The sequence below is a fragment of the Acomys minous genome (assembly GCF_964271855.1).
Source record: "Acomys minous genome assembly, chromosome: 2".
Lineage (NCBI taxonomy): Eukaryota > Metazoa > Chordata > Mammalia > Rodentia > Muridae > Acomys > Acomys minous.
The window spans coordinates 115,942,386-115,961,386 of NC_140484.1; the positions used below are offsets into that span (position 1 = coordinate 115,942,386).

A 19,001-nucleotide genomic window follows, 5' to 3' on the forward strand; every position below is an offset into this window, starting at 1 on the left:
AATTAGGGCTGTGTTGCTATTGCTTCAGATATATATCTTGTCTTTCATCACCTACCAGCACTCCAAGCAGGAAACACAAGTCCTTCATCGTTACAACTCCTAGAACAGTGAGTGCTCTGTCTTTTATGTGACATCCTTTAGGAGGAGAAGCACTGTCCATCAGTGCAGTTGATAAATTCTCTAATCTCTTTTCAGGCTTTGGTGCTATTGTATTGTATTGTTTGTTGGTTTTGTTTTCTGCTTACAAGGTTTCATTATATATAGCTTTGGCTGGTCTGGAACTTACTATGTAGAGCAGGCTAACCCTGAACTCCTAGCTCCACCTCCTCAGTGCTGGGATTAACTACATGGGTCACCATACATGACAATCTCTTCTTTCCTAAATGATTTCCTTTTAGTTCCTCTTCTCATTTCTTCAGTGTTTGCCTACCTTTTAAAGTCTTCATTACTAGATGATCCTTCTGCCTTCATCTACCCTATTTCTCCATATTGGCATGTCCACTAAATTCCTAGCACAGAACCTGTCAGAACAGGTGCTCCACAAGTAAGTGAACTGAGGTGAGTGGGCAGGAAGAACAGTGAATCTACAGATTCCACAGAGTAGCTCACTCCCTGCTCGCCTCGCCCTCCATATTTCAGCAACACTTCTGTATTACTCTGTAGTACGTGCCTGCCTTCCTTCACTAGGTGTTCCTAGCACACTGAAGGTGGTTTCAATAATATAGCAAGTGTGCAAAAGTCTGTAAACAGCGGGGCATTATAAATACTATAACATGAAGTATTAGCCAGGTGTAATAGCTCAATGCCTGTAATATCAATTCGTGGCAGTCTGAGGAAGAAGGAACACTGCAGACTTGAGGCTACACTGTGAGTTCTAGGACAACCTGTGTTACTATTTTAGGTTGATTTCTGTGGCTGTGATAAAACAGTTTGACAAATGTAACTTAGGGGGAAAAATGGATTTATTCTTGTTTACAGGTGTGTCTATCACTGAGAGAGGTCAGAGCAGGAACAATTAGAAGAACACTGCTTGTTGGCTCATGTTTAGCTAGCTTCCTTCTTCCTCCTTTTTTTTTTTTTTTTTTTGGTTTTTCGAGACAGGGTTTCTCTGTGTAGCCTTGGCTGTCCTGGAACTCACGTGGTAGACCAGGTGACCAGGCTAGCCTTGAACTCAGAGATCCACCTGCCTCCCGAGTGCTGGGATTAAAAGCGTGTGTCACCATTGCCTGGCTAAAGATGTTATCTTTTTAAAAATAAAATAAAAAGGGCGAGGGCTTGGGAATTAAGTTCTTTCGTAGATCACTTGCCTAATATGCTTGAGGTCCTAGGACCAAGTCTCAGCACCAGGGTGATTGTGCGTGTGTGTGAAATTGCCATAAGCTAAGTGCTGAATGAATGAATCTAACAGTCTCCAGGGCTATATTACACTTATCCAGAAGCCATGTTGTTGTCGTCATCCTCCTCCTTGACATCATCTCACTACGTAGCCCCACGTTGGACTTAAATTCTCTATCTTCCTTGACTCAGTCTCTGAACTGCTGAGATTTATACCATCATGTTGTTCTCATTCTTTTTTTTTTTTTTTTTTAGGTTTTTCAAGACAGGGTTTCTCTGTGTAGCCTTGGCTGTCCTGGAGTCGCTTTGTAGACCAGGCTGGCCTCGAACTCACAGCGATCCACCTGCCTCTGCCTCTGCCTCCCCAAGTGCTGGGATTAAAGGGGTGCGCCACCACGCCCGGCGTTGTTTTCATTCTTTATAGTTAAAGAAACACATAATTTTCAAACATAATACTATTACTACTACTGTTTTGAGAATATCTTTAAATATAGCTTATAGTTGAATTTAAAATATCCTGCTAAACCAGGCGTAGTAGTACACGCCTTTAATCCCAGTACTTTTATTTATTTATTTTTTTATTTTTTAAAGATTTCTTTATTTGTTATGTATACAATATCCTGCCTGCAAGCCAAAAGAGGACACCAGATCTCATTATAGATGGTTGTGAGCCACCATGTGGTTGCTGGGAATTGAACTCATGACCTTTGGAAGAGCAGTCGGTGCTCTTAACCTCTGAGCCATCTCTCCAGCCCAATCCCAGTACTTTTAGGCAGAGGCAGGCAGATCTCTTTTGAGTTCCAGGCCAGCCTGGTCTATAGATAGTTCCAGGCCAGCCAGGGCTACACAGAGAAACCCTATCTTGGTAAACCAAACCAAGGGCTAGAGAGATGGCTCAGAGGTTAAGAGCACTAGCTGCTTTTCCAAAGGTCCTGAGTTCAATTCCCAGCAACCACATGGTGGCTCACAACCATCTATAATGAGATCTGGTGCCCTCTTCTAGCCTGAAGGCAGAATACTGTATACTTAATAAATAAACAAATCTTTAAACAAACAAACAAACAAACAAACTACCCTGTTTGCCCAGGGTGGATCTTTTTTAACTTTTGGAACCAAGGTTTCAAGTAGCCCAAGTTGTCCTAAAGCACACCATGCAGCGAAGAGTCCCTCATCTTCCTGCTTCTGCTTCCTAAGAACTGGGCTACAAACAGGGGCCACAATGCCTGGACTACTTTTACTCATTTGCTTTTTTTTTTTTTGAGACAGGGTTTCACATTGTAGCCTTGGCTGTCCTAGTCTCACTAGGTAGACCAGACTGCCTCAAACTCAAACTTTGGCCTCCTGAGTGCAGAAATTAAAAGCATTTTCTACTACACCTGAACTACTTAAAACAAAAAATTATTTATTTAGTATACAGTGCTCTGCCTGCATGTACACCTGCATGCCAGAAAAGGGCACTGATCACATTGTAGATGGTTGTGAGCCACCATGTAGTTGCTGGGAATTGAACTCAGGACCTCTGGGAGAGCAGCCAGTGTTTTAACCTCTGAGCTATTTCTCCAGCCCTGAACTCCTTTAAAAAAGAAAAGAACAGCACATGTCAGAAATTTTCTTTTCTTTTTGGTTTTTCAAGTCAGGTTTCTCTGTATAATAGCTGTGGCTGTCCTGGACTCACTTTGGAGACCAGGCTGGGCTCGAACTCAGAGGTCTGCCTGCTACTGCCTCCCCACTGCTGGGATTAAAGTCAAGTGCTACCATGCCTGGCAGAATTCATTATCATCATCTTCTTCTTCATCTTCATCATTTTCTTCTCCTTCTTTTTAATGTTTTTTGAGACAGGATGTCCTTGTGTAGCCTTGGCCATCCTGGGCTTGCTATGTAGACCAGGCTGGCCTTGAATTCACAGCAATCTGCCTGCCTCTGCCTCCTGAAGTGCTGGGATTAAAGTCGTGTACCACCATGCCCAGCTCAGAAAATTTCTTAATTATTAAGTAATTTTTGTTTGTTTGTTTCTTTAGTTCTTTTTTTTTTTTTGTTGTTGTTGTTGTTTATTGATTCATGGTTTTTTCTGTGTAACCCTTGCCGTTCTGGAACTTACTCTGTAGACCAGGCTGGCTTTGAATTTATAGATTCACATCCCTCTGCCGCCTGAATGCTGGGATCAAAGGCTTGCACCGCCAGCGCTACCACAACCACCACCACCACCACCACCAATGATTAAGTAATTTAAAATGACATCTCTTACCTTTGCTTTACAGCAATTGTCACAAGAAACATCTGGGTATTTCTTACAAAAATCAGGGTTAAATCCTTTTTCACCAAAGTAAGCTAAAAGCTGTATTCTTCTGCATTCCGCTATATTTTCACAGTAGTGCACCATGCTATATAAATTATTGAAGTGAGTTTCCTTTGTATGATAGTTTCCATCTTTTTCCACTAAAAGAGATGAAGCACAAACAAAATAAAATTTTATAGTAGAATTCCAAAAGAGTAAAAAAGAATATTTAGAGTAGATTCATATAACTTTCTTTTCTATTTGTTTGCTTTTTGAGATAAGGTCTTGCTATGGTTAGAAGGGCTTTAAAATACCTTAGTTTCCTGTATGCAGACATGAGTCACTGTGCTCTGCTAGATTTAAACACGGAATAAGTAAATGACTACTAACAATGACATCGCTTTAAATTGCAATTTACTGGATGTTAAGTTCATCTCTCACAGTTTTAATTTTATAGGAATGTGTAGTTATCTTTTTTTTTTTTTTTTTTGAGGTAAAGTCTCACACTAAACCCAAGATGGCCTTGAAATTGTGAAATCCTGTCTCTAAAATATCGGGATTACAGGCATAAACTATTTCACACTAAAATGTTTATTTCTCTGCCCCCAAATTGAAAATCTGAAAATCCTCTTTACATCTTTATTATCTCAATGATAGAGGTTTGTGTTACACTTTCTCTCTAGGCAGACATGTGCTGAGCTGGAAGTCTAGAAGAAGCAGGGAGTTCCCATGGCTGAAATTCCAGTGAAACCCAGGACTTCTAAAATTGTGGTCAAGAATTCAGGGGAGCTCTAGAGAACTGAGATAGGCGGTTGTTATGGAAGTTTTGGTTTCTTTGTAAACTAAGTTATGTTATGTAAATATGTTTTTGTTTTAATCCCAAGTGTGGGATTTCAATTTGGGCTTTACTATGTCCACAGCTGTGGGGCGTGGTCTTTGCCAGCTGGTGATGCCTGGCTTGTCTGGTACGAAGAGGGATGCGGTCTAGGACTCTGAGGGAGATAAATAGGAGAGCCCCGAGACAGAAAGTGTAGTGTGTGGCCTGTGGTATGTAGCAATACCAATGGAGAGACCTGAGGTGGACGGTGTGGCAACTTGGAGACAGATAGAGAGAGAAACGGTTCAACTCAGTGGCTTGGAGGAGACTGCTTGCTGCGCCTGCTGTAGATGGAGATTGGTTTTCTCCCCAAAAGAACCCATTGACCCTAAACAGCTGGGAGAAGTAAAGTAAACTTCTTTCTCTTATCCAGGGCTAAGGGGTTATTGGAACTGAAGTAGAGGTTTCAATACCCTAAAGAAAATAATAGTTTAAAAAAACAGGAGGTCCTAAATTTAAGGGAAATGGCAATACCTACATTTGTTGAATGTTATTCAAACTAGTTATTTGAGATAGTTCATGACTTTAACATTGCATTATATTATATTTCAGGTGGAGATATAAATTTGTGAAGTTGGAATTTCTGTAGGTGTTGTAATAAAATGAGTAGTGCAATAAAACAAATATGACAATTATGGTGGTATATGTCTCTAATCCTAGTACTTGGGAGGCAGGAGGATTATGAATTTATTACAAGCTTGGGTGTAGAGGTGACCTTCACTCATACTGTATTAAGGTGTGTCTCTGTGTATTCACTGTTAATTGTTGGATCAGCAGTGAGCTAAATGCTATCAGATTCTGGTATTGTCACTGCTAGCTATTGAGGAGTCTTCTGTCTCAATATTGTATGAAAAAAAAAAGTCATTCCCTAATTATCTCTGATTGGTTAATAACGACGCTGAAGAGCCTATGACTGGGCAGAGGAGACAGTAGGCAGGATTTCTGGTGTGTGTGTGTGTTGGCCCCCAGATAGATAGATAGATAGATAGATAGACAGACAGATAGATAGATAGACAGATAGATAGGAAAGGAAAGGGAAAGGAGAGGAAGAAGAAGAAGAAGGTTCCTGGCCATGAGGAGCAACAGGCCATGAGGAGTTGCCACGGGGACAAAGATGAAGCAAGAGCAGCCGGGGCAAGACTAGAGGAAGTAGGCCTGGCTAGCACAGATGGGTTAAAATACATGAAAATCTATCTAGCTTAGTCCTTTAATGCTTATTTACAAATGTTACAGGTCCTTTCTGTCATATTTGGGAGCTAGAATGGGTGTAGAAAAAAACATAATACTTGAGTTACATAGTGAGACCTTGTCTCAAAAACACAAAACAAAACAAAAACAAAAAACCAAACAAACCCCAAAACCAGAACTATCCAGGCATCATGGAGCATACCTTTAATTCCAGCATGTAGGTGGCAGAAACAGGCAGATTTCTAGAAGTTTAAGGACAATCTGGTCTACATTGTCAATTCTAAGTCAGTCAGAACTACATAGCGAGGCCGTGTCTCAAACAACTACCACCACCACCACCTAACAAAAAGCCACAAGGACTAGGGATGTAGTTCAGTGGTAGAGTGCTTGCCTAGCATGTCCACACATGCCTCTGGGTTTGATCCCTAGCATCCCCTATACATGCTTACACAAAACAGAAACTAGGAGTAGGAGTAACCTATTTGAGGCCAAGAATTAAGAACAAGAAATGGGGCCGAAGAGATGGCCGAGCAGATTAAAGTGCTGCTGTTAAGCCTGATGACCTGGGCTTAATTCCTAGAACCCACATAGCACAAGGAGAGAACCAACTCGTGGAAGCTGTTGTTCTCTGACCACCACACACGCATGTGGCACGTGCACCCAGAAAACACATAACATGCCCCTGGTGTATATTCTCCATTCACAATCAATCATGGCTATTTAAGAATCAAATAACTATTTTCCTTCCAGTTTCTAAGTATTATTTTTTCAAATGGTTGCTAAGTTATCAGGATTTAAATATGTAGGCTTAATAATACAAATGTTTTTAGAGTTATGAAAGGTCATGCCTATCCCCCCCACCCCCCCTGCTTTTTCGAGACAGGGTTTCTCTGTGTAGCCTTGGCAGTTCTGGACTGGATTTGCAGACCAGGCTGGCCTTGAACTCACAACACCTGCCTCTACCTCCCAGAGTCCTGGGATTAAAGGCATGCGCCACCATGCCCTGCTGAAAGGTCTTGTCTTGATAAACCTATTTTGAGTTGAAAATATACCAGGATATTGCACTTAATGCACCTCTCCTGCTGAGGATCCCAGATGAGTAACCCAGCAGACTGTGAGCTGTCAGTTACTGACTCCTGTGGTTGTAAGGCTGATTTCAAGCTGAGGCTGCCAACACCTCAGATCACAAGAAAAGACCAAACTGTAATTAATTCACTAGCTCACAAAAACGTCAACACTAGGGTTTGGAGAGATGGCTCAGTGGTTAAGAGCACTTGCTGCTCATGCAGAGGACGTGGGTTTGGGTCTCAGCACTCACATGGCAGACCATATTCAGCTATAACTCTAGTTTCAGGGAATCTCATGCCCTCTTCTGATTCCCACAGGCACCAGACACACAGTGGTTCACATATACATTCAGGCGTTTACACATACACATAAAATAAACATTAGAAACCCCTCGCCAGGACTCCCCATACTAATATTAAAATTTTAAAGGATGGCTCAACTGAATGTATAAACCTATCATAAGGCTAAAATCTGTCAAGCCACCATAAATGGAAAACTGCTTGTCCAGGTTTTGCTTAAAAACACCAAAAAGCACACCAAATGTAAACAATTCATTGCTTTGTACTGAGCATCAATTTGGGACAGTGGACGAATCATGCCCAGGCTTTGCAGCTAGATGAACCTGGGTGGCTTTAGGGGATCTGCTGCTCACTGATTCTAGATCTCATTTTCTTCTCTTCAGTGAGGTAAGTAATAGTCTTATCAGAGTTGTGGTAAAGATAAAGTGGGCCGATAGGTAATAAAGCATTTAAAACAGCATATGGAGCTGGCTTGGTGGTTTACTGCTGTAATCCCAGCACTGAAAAGCCTGAGGCAGAGGATCATGAGTTCAAGGCCAACCTGGGCTACAAAGTGAGACTATATCTCAAAAGAAAACCACCACCACCACCACCACCAAACCAATAAACAAAAAGAAACTAACATGGAAGTGAAACAGCATCTGTACCAATGGCCACACTCCATCAGGTCATTCCTCCAATAAATGTTCCCTCAAGTATCTTGGGGGCAAGTTACAAAATCTTGTAGCTCACAGGAATTACTGTGTCTAGTGCCATTTTCAGTACCTGCGCCAGCACAAATAAGATCACAGTCTCAAAAATATAGGAACAGATTGCAAAACAGATTTAACTTAAAACAAGAAGAAAAAAAAAAGAAGCACAAATAATAAAATCAAATTCTAAAAAATAGATTCATTTGACCTAAGACAGTTGAAATTTATCCAATATACATAACTGTACAAATGCTGAAAGATACCTGTACAAGGCTGTCTAGCACTACATGGAGATAACAGTGAAAGATAATAAAAACTTAAATATCTATTAAGAGGGGTTTGCAATTTTCTGTAGCACTATGTAATTGAAACAATTATACAATATATAATAGACTCATTATGAGTCTATATACAATTATCTTTAGATTTTGTTTGTTTTTAAAATGACATTTATTTATTTATGTGTGCAAATGAACACATGCATATGAATATATGCATGTATGTACATGTGCTATTGCATAAGGTATGAAGGCCAGAGGACAACTTTTGGGGGTACAGAACTCAGGTTATCTGGCTTGGTGGCAGGCATCTAACCACTGAGACATCTTGAAGACCACCCATTTACATTTAAAAACATTTGCATTTGGAAAGGGTGAATATCAAACACAAGATGCTGCCTGCCTCTAATGGAAAAGAATAAAGCAGAAGAGGGCCACAGGGGTGGGGCAGAGGTGTCTGGCTCTCTTGCCCCTCCTTTCCTTCTAAGACTGGGTCTCACCATTCTCCCTTGCTTCTGAGACAGCGTTTCACAATGTTGCCTGGACCAGCCTCAGCCTCAACTCAATTCCTAGGCTCAAGCAATCTCCTCTGTCAGCTTTCTCAGTGAGACTCAGCCATATGCCTCCATACCTGGCTTTCCCCCAGTCTGCATTAACCTGGATGGTAGCTCATTATTTTCTCTTGTTTTCCCATGAAATGGTGTTATTATATGTAAGGGTGCATAAGATTGGGTCTGGAAGAGTATAAAGGAACCCACTATCTGAAGTTTAGCCTGCCTGGTTTGGAATTGCTCTGCTTTGTGCATGTATCGCTCGACTTTACCAAACAAGTATATACTACCTTTATGACAAACAAAGTTTACAATATCAAATGCCTCTATTTTCTATGACTATCTAATGAAAACATGACCAAATACTACAACAGCATAGTTAGACTGTTCCCATGAGATGAAGCGTGACGGTATTGGCTTACTCATTATAAGTCTCTTTAGTCTGGTCACATCATGATAGGCATAGAAAAGCACACAGTGAGATATTTCCCCATCTCTCCCAGCTCGGCCGGATTCCTGGTAGTAACCCTCCACGGATTTAGGTAGAGATGCATGAATCACAAATCGCACATCAGGTTTGTCAATTCCCATTCCAAACGCTATTGTTGCACATATAACCTGGTATGAAAATGAAAGCTTATTAGTCTCATAATGCATTTAAAGGAACACTTTAAGACTAGATAATTCCAAAAACTATCTGTTATCTTAAATAACAATTTAGGGTAACTGCACACAATGATATTTATCATGACCAAGGTGAGATGTTCATATTGGTAACTTGTGATTCTCTTCAGATCCAAAAAGGTAACAAGATGTTCAGGGTGGCAGGGTCTTTCTGTGTGCCCTGGTATTACCTCTGAAGGACTCAGAATCAACTGCAGCCAGCCCTTTGTGTGCTGGTTGTTTGTCCTGTTTCTGATAGGCACATGTGGTGGGTGTTGTTTACATAGCCATGACTTCCAAGTTAAGGTGCAGAAGCAATGTCTTGGGCCCCAAGGTGGTATCTAGCCCTCAGAAGTAATTGCTGCTAGCTCTTCCTATGACCAGAAACAATGACATTCTCATCTGCTCTTGTCTTTCTCATCAGTCTTTGACATAGTACCAAATGTAACTTGGTACTACATGTAACTTATTTTATTTGAAATCATAAATAGCTGATTTCAAAGTAAAAGCTTATGAAATTTAAACTGTAGATAAAAGCCTAAATTATTTATACAAAAAGAAAACAAAACAAAAACTATAAAAATAAAACAGAAAAACCAGGGATTATCCTCCTGGTCCATACAAATCATTTAGTGGAAGCTAGGTAACAGTTAATCTTTAGGAGCTTGACAAATTTGTACCAATTTCAAGGCCTGAAGAGAAGTTCAATTGTTAAAAAGAGTGTATACTGCTCTTGCAGAGAACTCAAGTTTAGTTTCCAGCACCCATGCTGAGCAGCTCACAATTGCCTATTCACTCCAGGTCATCCAATGCCCTCTTCTGGCTTCTGTGGGAACCTGCATTTATGTATAGAGAATTTAAAATAAAATGAGCTTGGCTTTGTGAGCAGCTCTACAAGTGCCTGTAACTCTAGCTCCAGGAGAAATCTATTATCTCTTCTGGACTAGGAGCACCTATATTCACATGTGCACATTTTGCCCCCACTGTCATATACACAGTTAAAAAAAAAAAAAAAACACCCCCAAGAGAATATTTCAATTGAAAACCTAGAACTTATTTGATCAAGGCCAAAATACTTTGTTTAGGCAAAATTACATTATACAAATAAAGTGGTCTATTTTTAGCACTTAAAAATGACTTGATATTGCAAGAATAGCATTTCAAGAGTGACAGAAATATCTAGTAGTCATACTAAGGCTAATGACATGATTTTGCCATTATGAATAAAAGAGGAACTACAACCCACAGGCACAGGGTCAGCAGATCAGTGTATTTATCAGCACAGGATGCCCTGGCTTACAGTCAAGGTTACTCATCTATCTACACTTATGGCTCTTGATTAAAAGGAATGTCCTAGGAAAGAGAAAGCTTACAGTGGCCTCTCATAATGGAGAGGGGACAAAAGGCTGTACCAGAGTGACCTGCAAACTTCTGTGCAGCAAGCTGCAGCTATCAGTGTTAGGTGAGTACACGGCTCTGAGGCACATGGTACAGGTTATCAAGAAGCCAGATGATGTCAATCATTTCTGAAAGTTCTTTTTTTTTTTTAAATTATTTTTTTATTTTATTTATGACGGGCTCTTGTACAGCCCAAGCTGGCTTCAAATTCATGAGATTATGGCCTCAGCCTCCCAAGAGAGGATCACAGCATAAGCTACCACGCTCAATTATCAATTATGAACACTCATATAACTGGAAGAAAATGGCTTTGTTTAATTCTCCCCCCACCCCCCACTTTCAGACAGGGTTTCTCTGTGTAATAGCCCTAGTTGTGCTGGACTCTCTTTGTAAACCAGGATGGCTTCGAACTCAGAGATCTGCCGCTTCTGCCTTCCCAAGTGCTGGGATTAAAGGTGTGCACCACCACCACCACCACCACCCAGAAGTGGCTTTGTTTCTTATTTCTGTGTAGTCTGAGAGAGGGTCTCAACTCTATATAGTCCTGGTTGCCCTGGAACTTGTTATACAGACCAGATACTCCTCAAACTCAGAGATTATCTTTCTTCCTATCTCCCTAGAGCTGGATTAAAGGTATGTATACCACACCTGACTTGTATATATATATATTTTAACCAAAAAAAAAAAAAAAAAAAAAAAAAAAAAGCAAACACTATGCTTTATATGCTAAAGATACAGTTTATATTGTTGTTTAATTTTTATTCACCCACATGCAAGTCCTTAGTTTGTTTTTAGTTTTTTTGAGACAGGGTTTCTCTGTGTTATCTTGGCAGTTCTAGGCTTGCTTTGTAGACCAGGCTGGCCTTGAACTCACAGCGATCTACCTGCCTCTGCCTTAAAGGCGTGCGTCCCCACGCCCGGCAACTAGGAGTCTTTCTTGACTACTCCTTACCTTAATTGTATCCAGCCCTGTATAATTTATTTTAGTGTAAGAATCTAAACTGAGCCAAGCAGTAGTAGTGCATGCCTATAATCCCAGCACTTGGGAGGCAGAGGTAGGCGGATCACTGAGGTCGAGGCCAGCCTGGTCCACAGAGTGAGTTCTGGAACAGCCAGGAATACACAGAGAACCTGTCTCAAATATCAACAAAACAAAGCAAAAAATAATCTAAAATGGTTTTACTACCAGGTAACTAATGCCATAGTTGAATAATGGTTTACTTAACAAAATTACAATGCCAGGCATGGTGGCGTATGCCTTTAATCTCAGCACTTGGGAGGCAGAGGCAGGTGGATCTCTGTGAGTTCGAGGAGAGCCTGGTCTACATGGCAAGTTCCAGGACAGTCGAGATTATATAGAGACCTTGTTTCAAAATAAACAAGCAAACAATCCCTCCAAGTCCCGAAAAAAAGAAAACTATGATGTGTGTTATATGCATGTGTTGCTGCTTCTGCAAGCATCACCTGGCAGCCATCCTGGTTGATCCACTTGTGCTGCACCTCATCTCTGGCAGAATCACTGAGGCCTGCATGGTAAGCCAGAGCAGCAAGACCATCTCTCTGTAAGGTGTCGGCCATTGTGTCACATTCCCTCCTGGAGAGGCAGTAAATTATCCCCGAGTCATCTGTCAAGAAGCCCAAAGAGTATTGCGGAACCAGGACTTTCCACTTAAATAACAACACATTTATGGTGTGTTCTTAGAAATACATGCCCTATAAATACATCTTTGTAGCATTCTTCTGATACAGGATGATTATGTAAGACAGTTTAAGCAAGGAATTCATGAACACAGAAAACAAGGCTGGACTTGTAACCCTGTTCCTGTGAGGGCAACCTGGACTAATCCTGGGCTGTCTCACAAAACCCAATAGTGGGAGCTACCTTGATGCAATTTTGTAGAAGATATGATAAAAATTATTAAGAATCTAGTAAATATCCTTTGACTCAATTTCCCTCTAGGAAACTAACTTAGGAAAGAAAATAGTACAAGGATTTATGCCAAAATTTTTGGTACAAAAGAAGCTCAATAGAAAACATGTGGGCATAATTAAGATAGAGGATTATGAAATAAATATACTATAACAACTAAGTTATAAAAAGTTTACAAAAGCTATGGGAAAATGATCAAGATGTTGAAAATGGGTTACATTAAAAAATGTTAGGAATGTCAGAAACTCATTTTAGTTAACATAACACAACACCTGGGAGAAGGCACTAAAACAAAGGGCTGTTTTATTCATGTACTGATAGATGCCAGAGAAAAAGACACTGAAACCAGGAATTATAATGTAGATGTGTAGGAAGTATATTGAATAATTTTTTGTTAGGGTTTATTGTTATCTAACCAAATGAGATTTCAAAATTATAATATTCCCTACAAATAGCAAGATGGTGCTATCATAATGCAAAAAGACATATAATTTCATATATTCTATTATAATACAATATCTTTAGATATAATTAATTATACAACTATACTTACATGGATGATGTTTTCTGATCCATTCTAGGCAATCAAATGCCACTTTTTTGGGTTTCTTTGGTAATACGTAGTATTTCAGATTGTGTCTATTAAAACTCATGCTAAACCTAAAAGAAGATCAAAACATAAAATTTAACTATTGTGAGAAAATACAGTTGCACCCACTATCATCAACTGAACGTTTTTCACCCAAAATTCTCCCCCCCCCCCCAGTGCTGGCATTAGGAGGTGGGGCCTCTAGGAGGTAACTAGATGGGGAGGGTAGAGTTACCACAGAGATTGGGGTCCTTATAAAAACAGAGGAATTGGAGAGATAGGTCAGCTGTTAAAGAGCAGTTACTGCTCTGTCAGAGGACTGGAATTTGGATTCCAACACCCACATTAGACATCTCAGAAACCTCTGCAACTCTAGTTCCAAGAGATTAAACATCCTCTTCTGGCCTCTATGGGTACCCACACATACATAGACATAGTAAAATGAATCTTTTTATTTGTTTGTTTTTGTTTTTTGAAACAAGGTTTCTTTGTGTAGCCTTGGCTGTCCTGGAACTCACAGAGATCCACCTGCCTCTGCCTTGAGTGCTGGGATAAAGGTGTGTGCCACCATGCCTGGCCCGTAAAACAAATCTTAAAGGAAAAAACACACCCAAACAGAGACCCTGCAGACCCTCCCCTCCTTGGTATATATGGCTCCAGTGGCAATACTCCCACGTACAAAACAGGGAGGGGGACTCCACCAGGCAAAGGATGAGCTGGAACTTTGAACTTCTTCTCTCAGAATCCAGAACCATAAGAAATAGATTCTGTTGTCTGAGTTATCCAGTCTATGATGCTACTACAGCAGCTCAAATGAAGGCAGCATTTTCAAACATTAAATACTGATTTTTTTTCCCCACCATGTAAACCTCATTAATGGTCTTACATTGACCATTATCCCTGGCAAGTGATATAATAAAACAGTGAAATGCACATTAGATAAAGAATTAAAGATAAAAAGAAAGTGGTTATAAAGAAGGATGTCTACAGACTAAATGATGGAGAGTTGGACTGTAGATTAAAAAAAAAAAATAGGCAAATCAGGAGCAGAGTCTTTTTTTTTTTTTTTTTTTTTTTAAAGTTTTATTTATTTATGTATTTATTTGAATACAGTGTTCTGCCTACACACCAGAAGAGGGCACCAGGGCTCATTATAGATGGCTGTGAGCCACCATGTGGTTGCTGGGAATTGAACTCAAGACCTTTGGAAGAGCAGGTAGTGCTCTTAACCTCTGAGCCATCTCTCCAGCCCCCCAGGAGCAGAGTCTTAAAGGTGATGTAGACTGAAGCCAGAGGTGGGGTGTAGGCAGATGGCTCAGTGGGTAAAGTGCTTACTGTACAATCATGAGGAACTGAATTTGAATCCCTAGCACCCATGCAATACACTCTGCACAGCAGTAACCTTGCCACTGGCAGGTGAACACAGGAGGACCTGAGAGACTCACCTGGCCAGCAGGTAATTAGTCTAGCCTAATTGGTAAGCTCCAAGTTCATCAAGACATCCTGTCTCAATTATGGTGGAGAGAAAGACACCAGATGCTGACCTCTGGCTTATGCACACACACAGACACAGAGACACACACACAGTTGTTGTTGCTGTTTTAAAGCAGAGATGGCTAAAGTCTTAAATGATACAATAAACAACTGTAACTTAAATATTTAAAGATAAAGGGGAGCAATATACATATATCACACGCATGAAATAGATAAATAGATCATGGCCACTTTTCTTTTGTTCTATGCAGCAAAGGGAATGTGGAGACTCTGACACCCATGCACCTTTTTCTCTGGGGATTGCTCTGGCACCCATTTACTCCTTCATGGTGCCTTAGTTCATTCTCTGTATTATCTTCTGACCTGTATTTCTAGACTCGTCTTGTAGGACAATTCCAAGAGCACTAAACGATTCTCCTGTCTTTACCTCTTTCCCTCCCAAGGCAGGTTTCTTAGAAGATTCGGTTCTATCCTCAACCAACTATTCACATACCACATTTTAAATGCTTATTACTTTTTTTCTCTGCCACTACCATCCTACAAAATATCTGCTGTGGTCCAGGTGTCACCTCTGTCCAGTCCTTGAGAATACCCTGGAACAAGTTCATATAGCACTTAGATGCATCTGTCTCTGAGTCAACACAGTAGATAGTTATTAACCTCAGGTGGGAAGGTTGCTTATACACAGGGGAACAAAGATGGGGAAGAACCACCATTGCCTTGAGGTTTTGTATTCCAAACCCAAGCCAGATGGCTTATGCAGCAAGCAGCAGTGATCAGAGCACGTGTGTGCACTGGTGGTCTTCAAGATTTCTCTCTCTGAAACTTAAAGCAATGCCACCAAAATCAGGGATATGACAAGGCTGTCCACTCTCTCCATATCTTATTCAATATAGTACTTGAAATGCTAGCTAGATCAATAAGACAACTAAAGGAGATCAAGGGGATACAAATTGGAAAGAAGTCAAAATATCCCTATTTGCAGATGACATGATAGTATACATAACTGACCCCCCAAAATGCTACCAGAGAATTCCTATAGCTAATAAACACCTTCAGTAAAGTGGCTGGATATAAAATTAACTCCAAAAAACCTAGTAGCCCTCTTTTACACAAAGGATAAATGGGCTGAGAAAGAAGTTATGGAAACAATAGCCTTTACAATAGACACAAATAATAGAAAATATCTTGGTGTAAGTCTAACCAAGCTAGTGAAAGAACTGTATAACAAAAATGTCTCATGATAGGCATAGGGGCACAGGCCTATAATCCCAGCACTCGGGAGATAGAGGCAGGCGGATTGCTGTGAGTTTGAGGACAGCCTGGTCTACAAAGTAAGTCCAGGACAGCCAAGGCTACACAGAGAAAACCTATCTCAGGGAGGGAAAAAAAAAAAAGGTGAGTAAAGGTGCTTGCCGTGAAGAGAAAGAACATTGTCAATAAAACAAAATGGCAGCCTACAGATTGGGAAAAGAATTCACCAACTCTACATCAGACAGGGGCTAATATCTAAAAGTTATAAAGAAGTCAAGAAATTAGACACCCAACAACCCAAATAACTCAATTTAAAAGTGAGGTATAAGCCATGAATGGTGGCACATGAGTCTAATTCCAGCACTTGGGAGGCAGAGGCAGGTGGATCACTGTGAGTTCAAGGCCAATTTGGTCTATAAAGTAAGTCCAGAACTACACAGAGAAACTCTGTCTTGAAAAACAAAAAAACAAAATAAAAAAGAGGGGTACACAGCTAAGCAGAGAATTCTCAGCAGAGGAATCTGGAATGGCCGAGAAGCACTTAAAGAAATGCCCAACGTCTGTTAGTCATCACGGAAATGCAAGATTCCATCTTACACCTGTCAGAATGGCTAAGATCAAAAACTCAAGTGACAGCAGATGGTGGTGAGGATGTGGAGAAAAGGGAACACTCCTCCATTGCTGGTGAGAGTGCAAACTTATACAACCACTTTGGAAATCAGTCTGGCACTTTCTCATAAATTGGGAATTCCACCTCAAGACTCAGCTATACCACTCCTGGGCATATACCCAAAAGATGTTCCACCATACAAAGACATTTGCTCAATTATGTTCACAGTGACTTTATTCATAGTAGCAGAAACTGGAAACAACCCAGATGTCCCTCAACCAAAGAATGGATAAGAAACTGTGGTACATTTATATAATGGAATACTACTTGGCTATTAAAAACAAGGAAATTATGAAATTTGCAGGCAAATGGATGGAACTAAAAAATATTATCCTGAAGGAGGTAACCTAGACACAGAGGGACACTCATGGTATATACTCACTTATAAGTAGATTATCAGTCTACAATCCACAGATCTAAAGAAGCTAAGTAACAAGGAGGGCCCAATGGAGGATGACTGAATCTCACTCAGAAGGGGAACACAGACATTGGAAGTGGATAAGGAGAGAGAACTGGGTGGGAGAGGGGGTGGGAAGGGGATGAGGGTGGGGATCAGGTGGGGGGAGAGCAGGGGTGGAGGGTGAAAAGGCTGGGAGAGAGAAGGGAAACCAATGGGGAGGGGCATCTCTGGGAGAAGCTAGAAACCTGAGACAGGGTAGGTTACTGCGGGAGGATCTGGGGGTGGTTCTAGCTGAGACTCCTAGCAGCTGGGGATATGGAGCCTAAAGTGACTACCTCCTATAGTGAGACAGGACTTCCAGTGGAGGGAGGGGGACACCAGTCCATCCACAAAACCTTCAACCCAAACTTTACCCTGCCTTCAAGGTGTGCAGGGATAAAGATGGAGCAGAGATTGAAGGAAGGGCCAAACACTGACTGGCCCAACTTAAGACCTTCTCCAATGGAAAGAGCCACCCCTGATACTATTATCGATATTCTGCTATGCTTACAGAGACTAGCATAACTGTCCTCTGAGAGCTCCACCCAGCAGTGGATCAAAACAGATGCAGAAACCCACCACAGTCAAACATTAGGTGGAGCTCGGGGAGTCTGGGGAAGAGTTGGGACAAGGATAGAGGGACCCAGAGGGGACAAGAACTCTGCAAGAAGACCACAGAGTCAAGTAACAAAGGACCATGGGGGCTCTCAGAGACTGAGCCACCAATCAAAGAACATGCATTGATTGGACCTAGGTCCCCTACACATATGATGGGCAGCTTGTTCTTCATGAGGGTCCCCTAGCAATTAGAATGGGGCTGTCTCTGACATGGGCTCTCTTGCCTGCTGTGGATCATTTGCCCCTAGCTGGGCTGCCTTGTTTGGCTTCAGTAGAAGAGGATGTGCTTGGTCCTGAAGTGCCTGCGGCAGGTTGATTGGGGGAGGGGTTATGTTCCCTTTTTCTGAGAAGGGAGGGAGGAAGGGAGGAGGAGGTGGACTGGGAGAGGGGAGAGGTTTATGATAGTGGTGTGAATTGAATAAATTAAAAAAAAAAACCTCTCTCTCTGATGCTCCTACTCCATGCTGCTGGCTAACAGCTCTGTCCCCTCTCACAACTTTACATGTTGGTGGGGCTTCCCCATCTCCTTTTTTTCCTTTGTCTACTCCTTAAATGAGAAACACCTTCAAATGTCTGTATCTCTTTTCTCCTTTTCTCAACTGCTCCCTCAGCATAGGATGTTCCCTATTCATGTGTTTAGATAGTGGTCTATAACTGGAGTATGCATGCCCTAGGGCTTCACCAAGACCTTCTAAGAACACATGAGTTAAGATGCTTTTAGGGCAGCGGTTCTCAACCTGTGGGTTGCAACCTTTGGGGTTTAACCACCTTTTACACAGGTTACCTAAGACATTAGAAAAAAAAAGATATTTATATCATGATTCATAAAAGCAAAATTACAGTTAAGAAGTAGCAATGAAAATAATTTTATGGTTGGGAGTCACCACAACATGAAGAACTGTATTAAAAAGTCGCAGCATAGGCAGGTGTAGTGGTGCACACCTTTAATCCCAGCATTTGGGAGGCAGGCGGATTTCTCTGAGTTTGAGGCCAGCCTGGTCTACCAAGCAAACCTAGGACAGCCAGGACTACAAGATAAACCTTGTCTTGGAAAACAAACAAACAAACAAACAAACAAACAATTGCAGCATGAGGAAGATGTGAACCACTACACTAAGGGAATCTAAAGCCTCAGTTTTCATGTCTACTTTCCCTAAAACAGACATGAGAATGGTCTTGCACTCCAGACATCTTACTGGCTACTTCTTCCCTATTTTTCACTTCATTAAGCCTCTTTCTACTTTCTAAATACTAACAATGAAACCTCATCTTCCATCTATTCACATTGGTCCAGGACATCAAACAAAACAAAGTAAACTATGGCATGGGTATAGAAACTTCTTCAATCAAAGCATCAGAAGCCTTTGGAGGGTGGCCTGTGTT

The 19,001-nt window shown here is 41.1% G+C and overlaps 1 protein-coding gene across 3 annotated transcripts in view; it reads right to left on the minus strand.

The window, feature by feature from the left end:
* Nucleotides 1–19,001, minus strand: part of BLM (BLM RecQ like helicase) — an 80,418-nt gene that overhangs the window by 17,234 nt on the left and 44,183 nt on the right. For all 3 annotated transcript variants that reach the window (XM_084772372.1, XM_084772374.1, XM_084772373.1), the window contains 4 exons: nt 13,108–13,214; nt 12,089–12,249; nt 8,986–9,181; nt 3,581–3,771 (listed from right to left, as the gene is read on the minus strand). In XM_084772372.1, the coding sequence (XP_084628498.1) occupies nt 3,581–3,771; nt 8,986–9,181; nt 12,089–12,249; nt 13,108–13,214 (655 nt within the window). The remainder of the gene's footprint in view (nt 1–3,580; nt 3,772–8,985; nt 9,182–12,088; nt 12,250–13,107; nt 13,215–19,001) is intronic.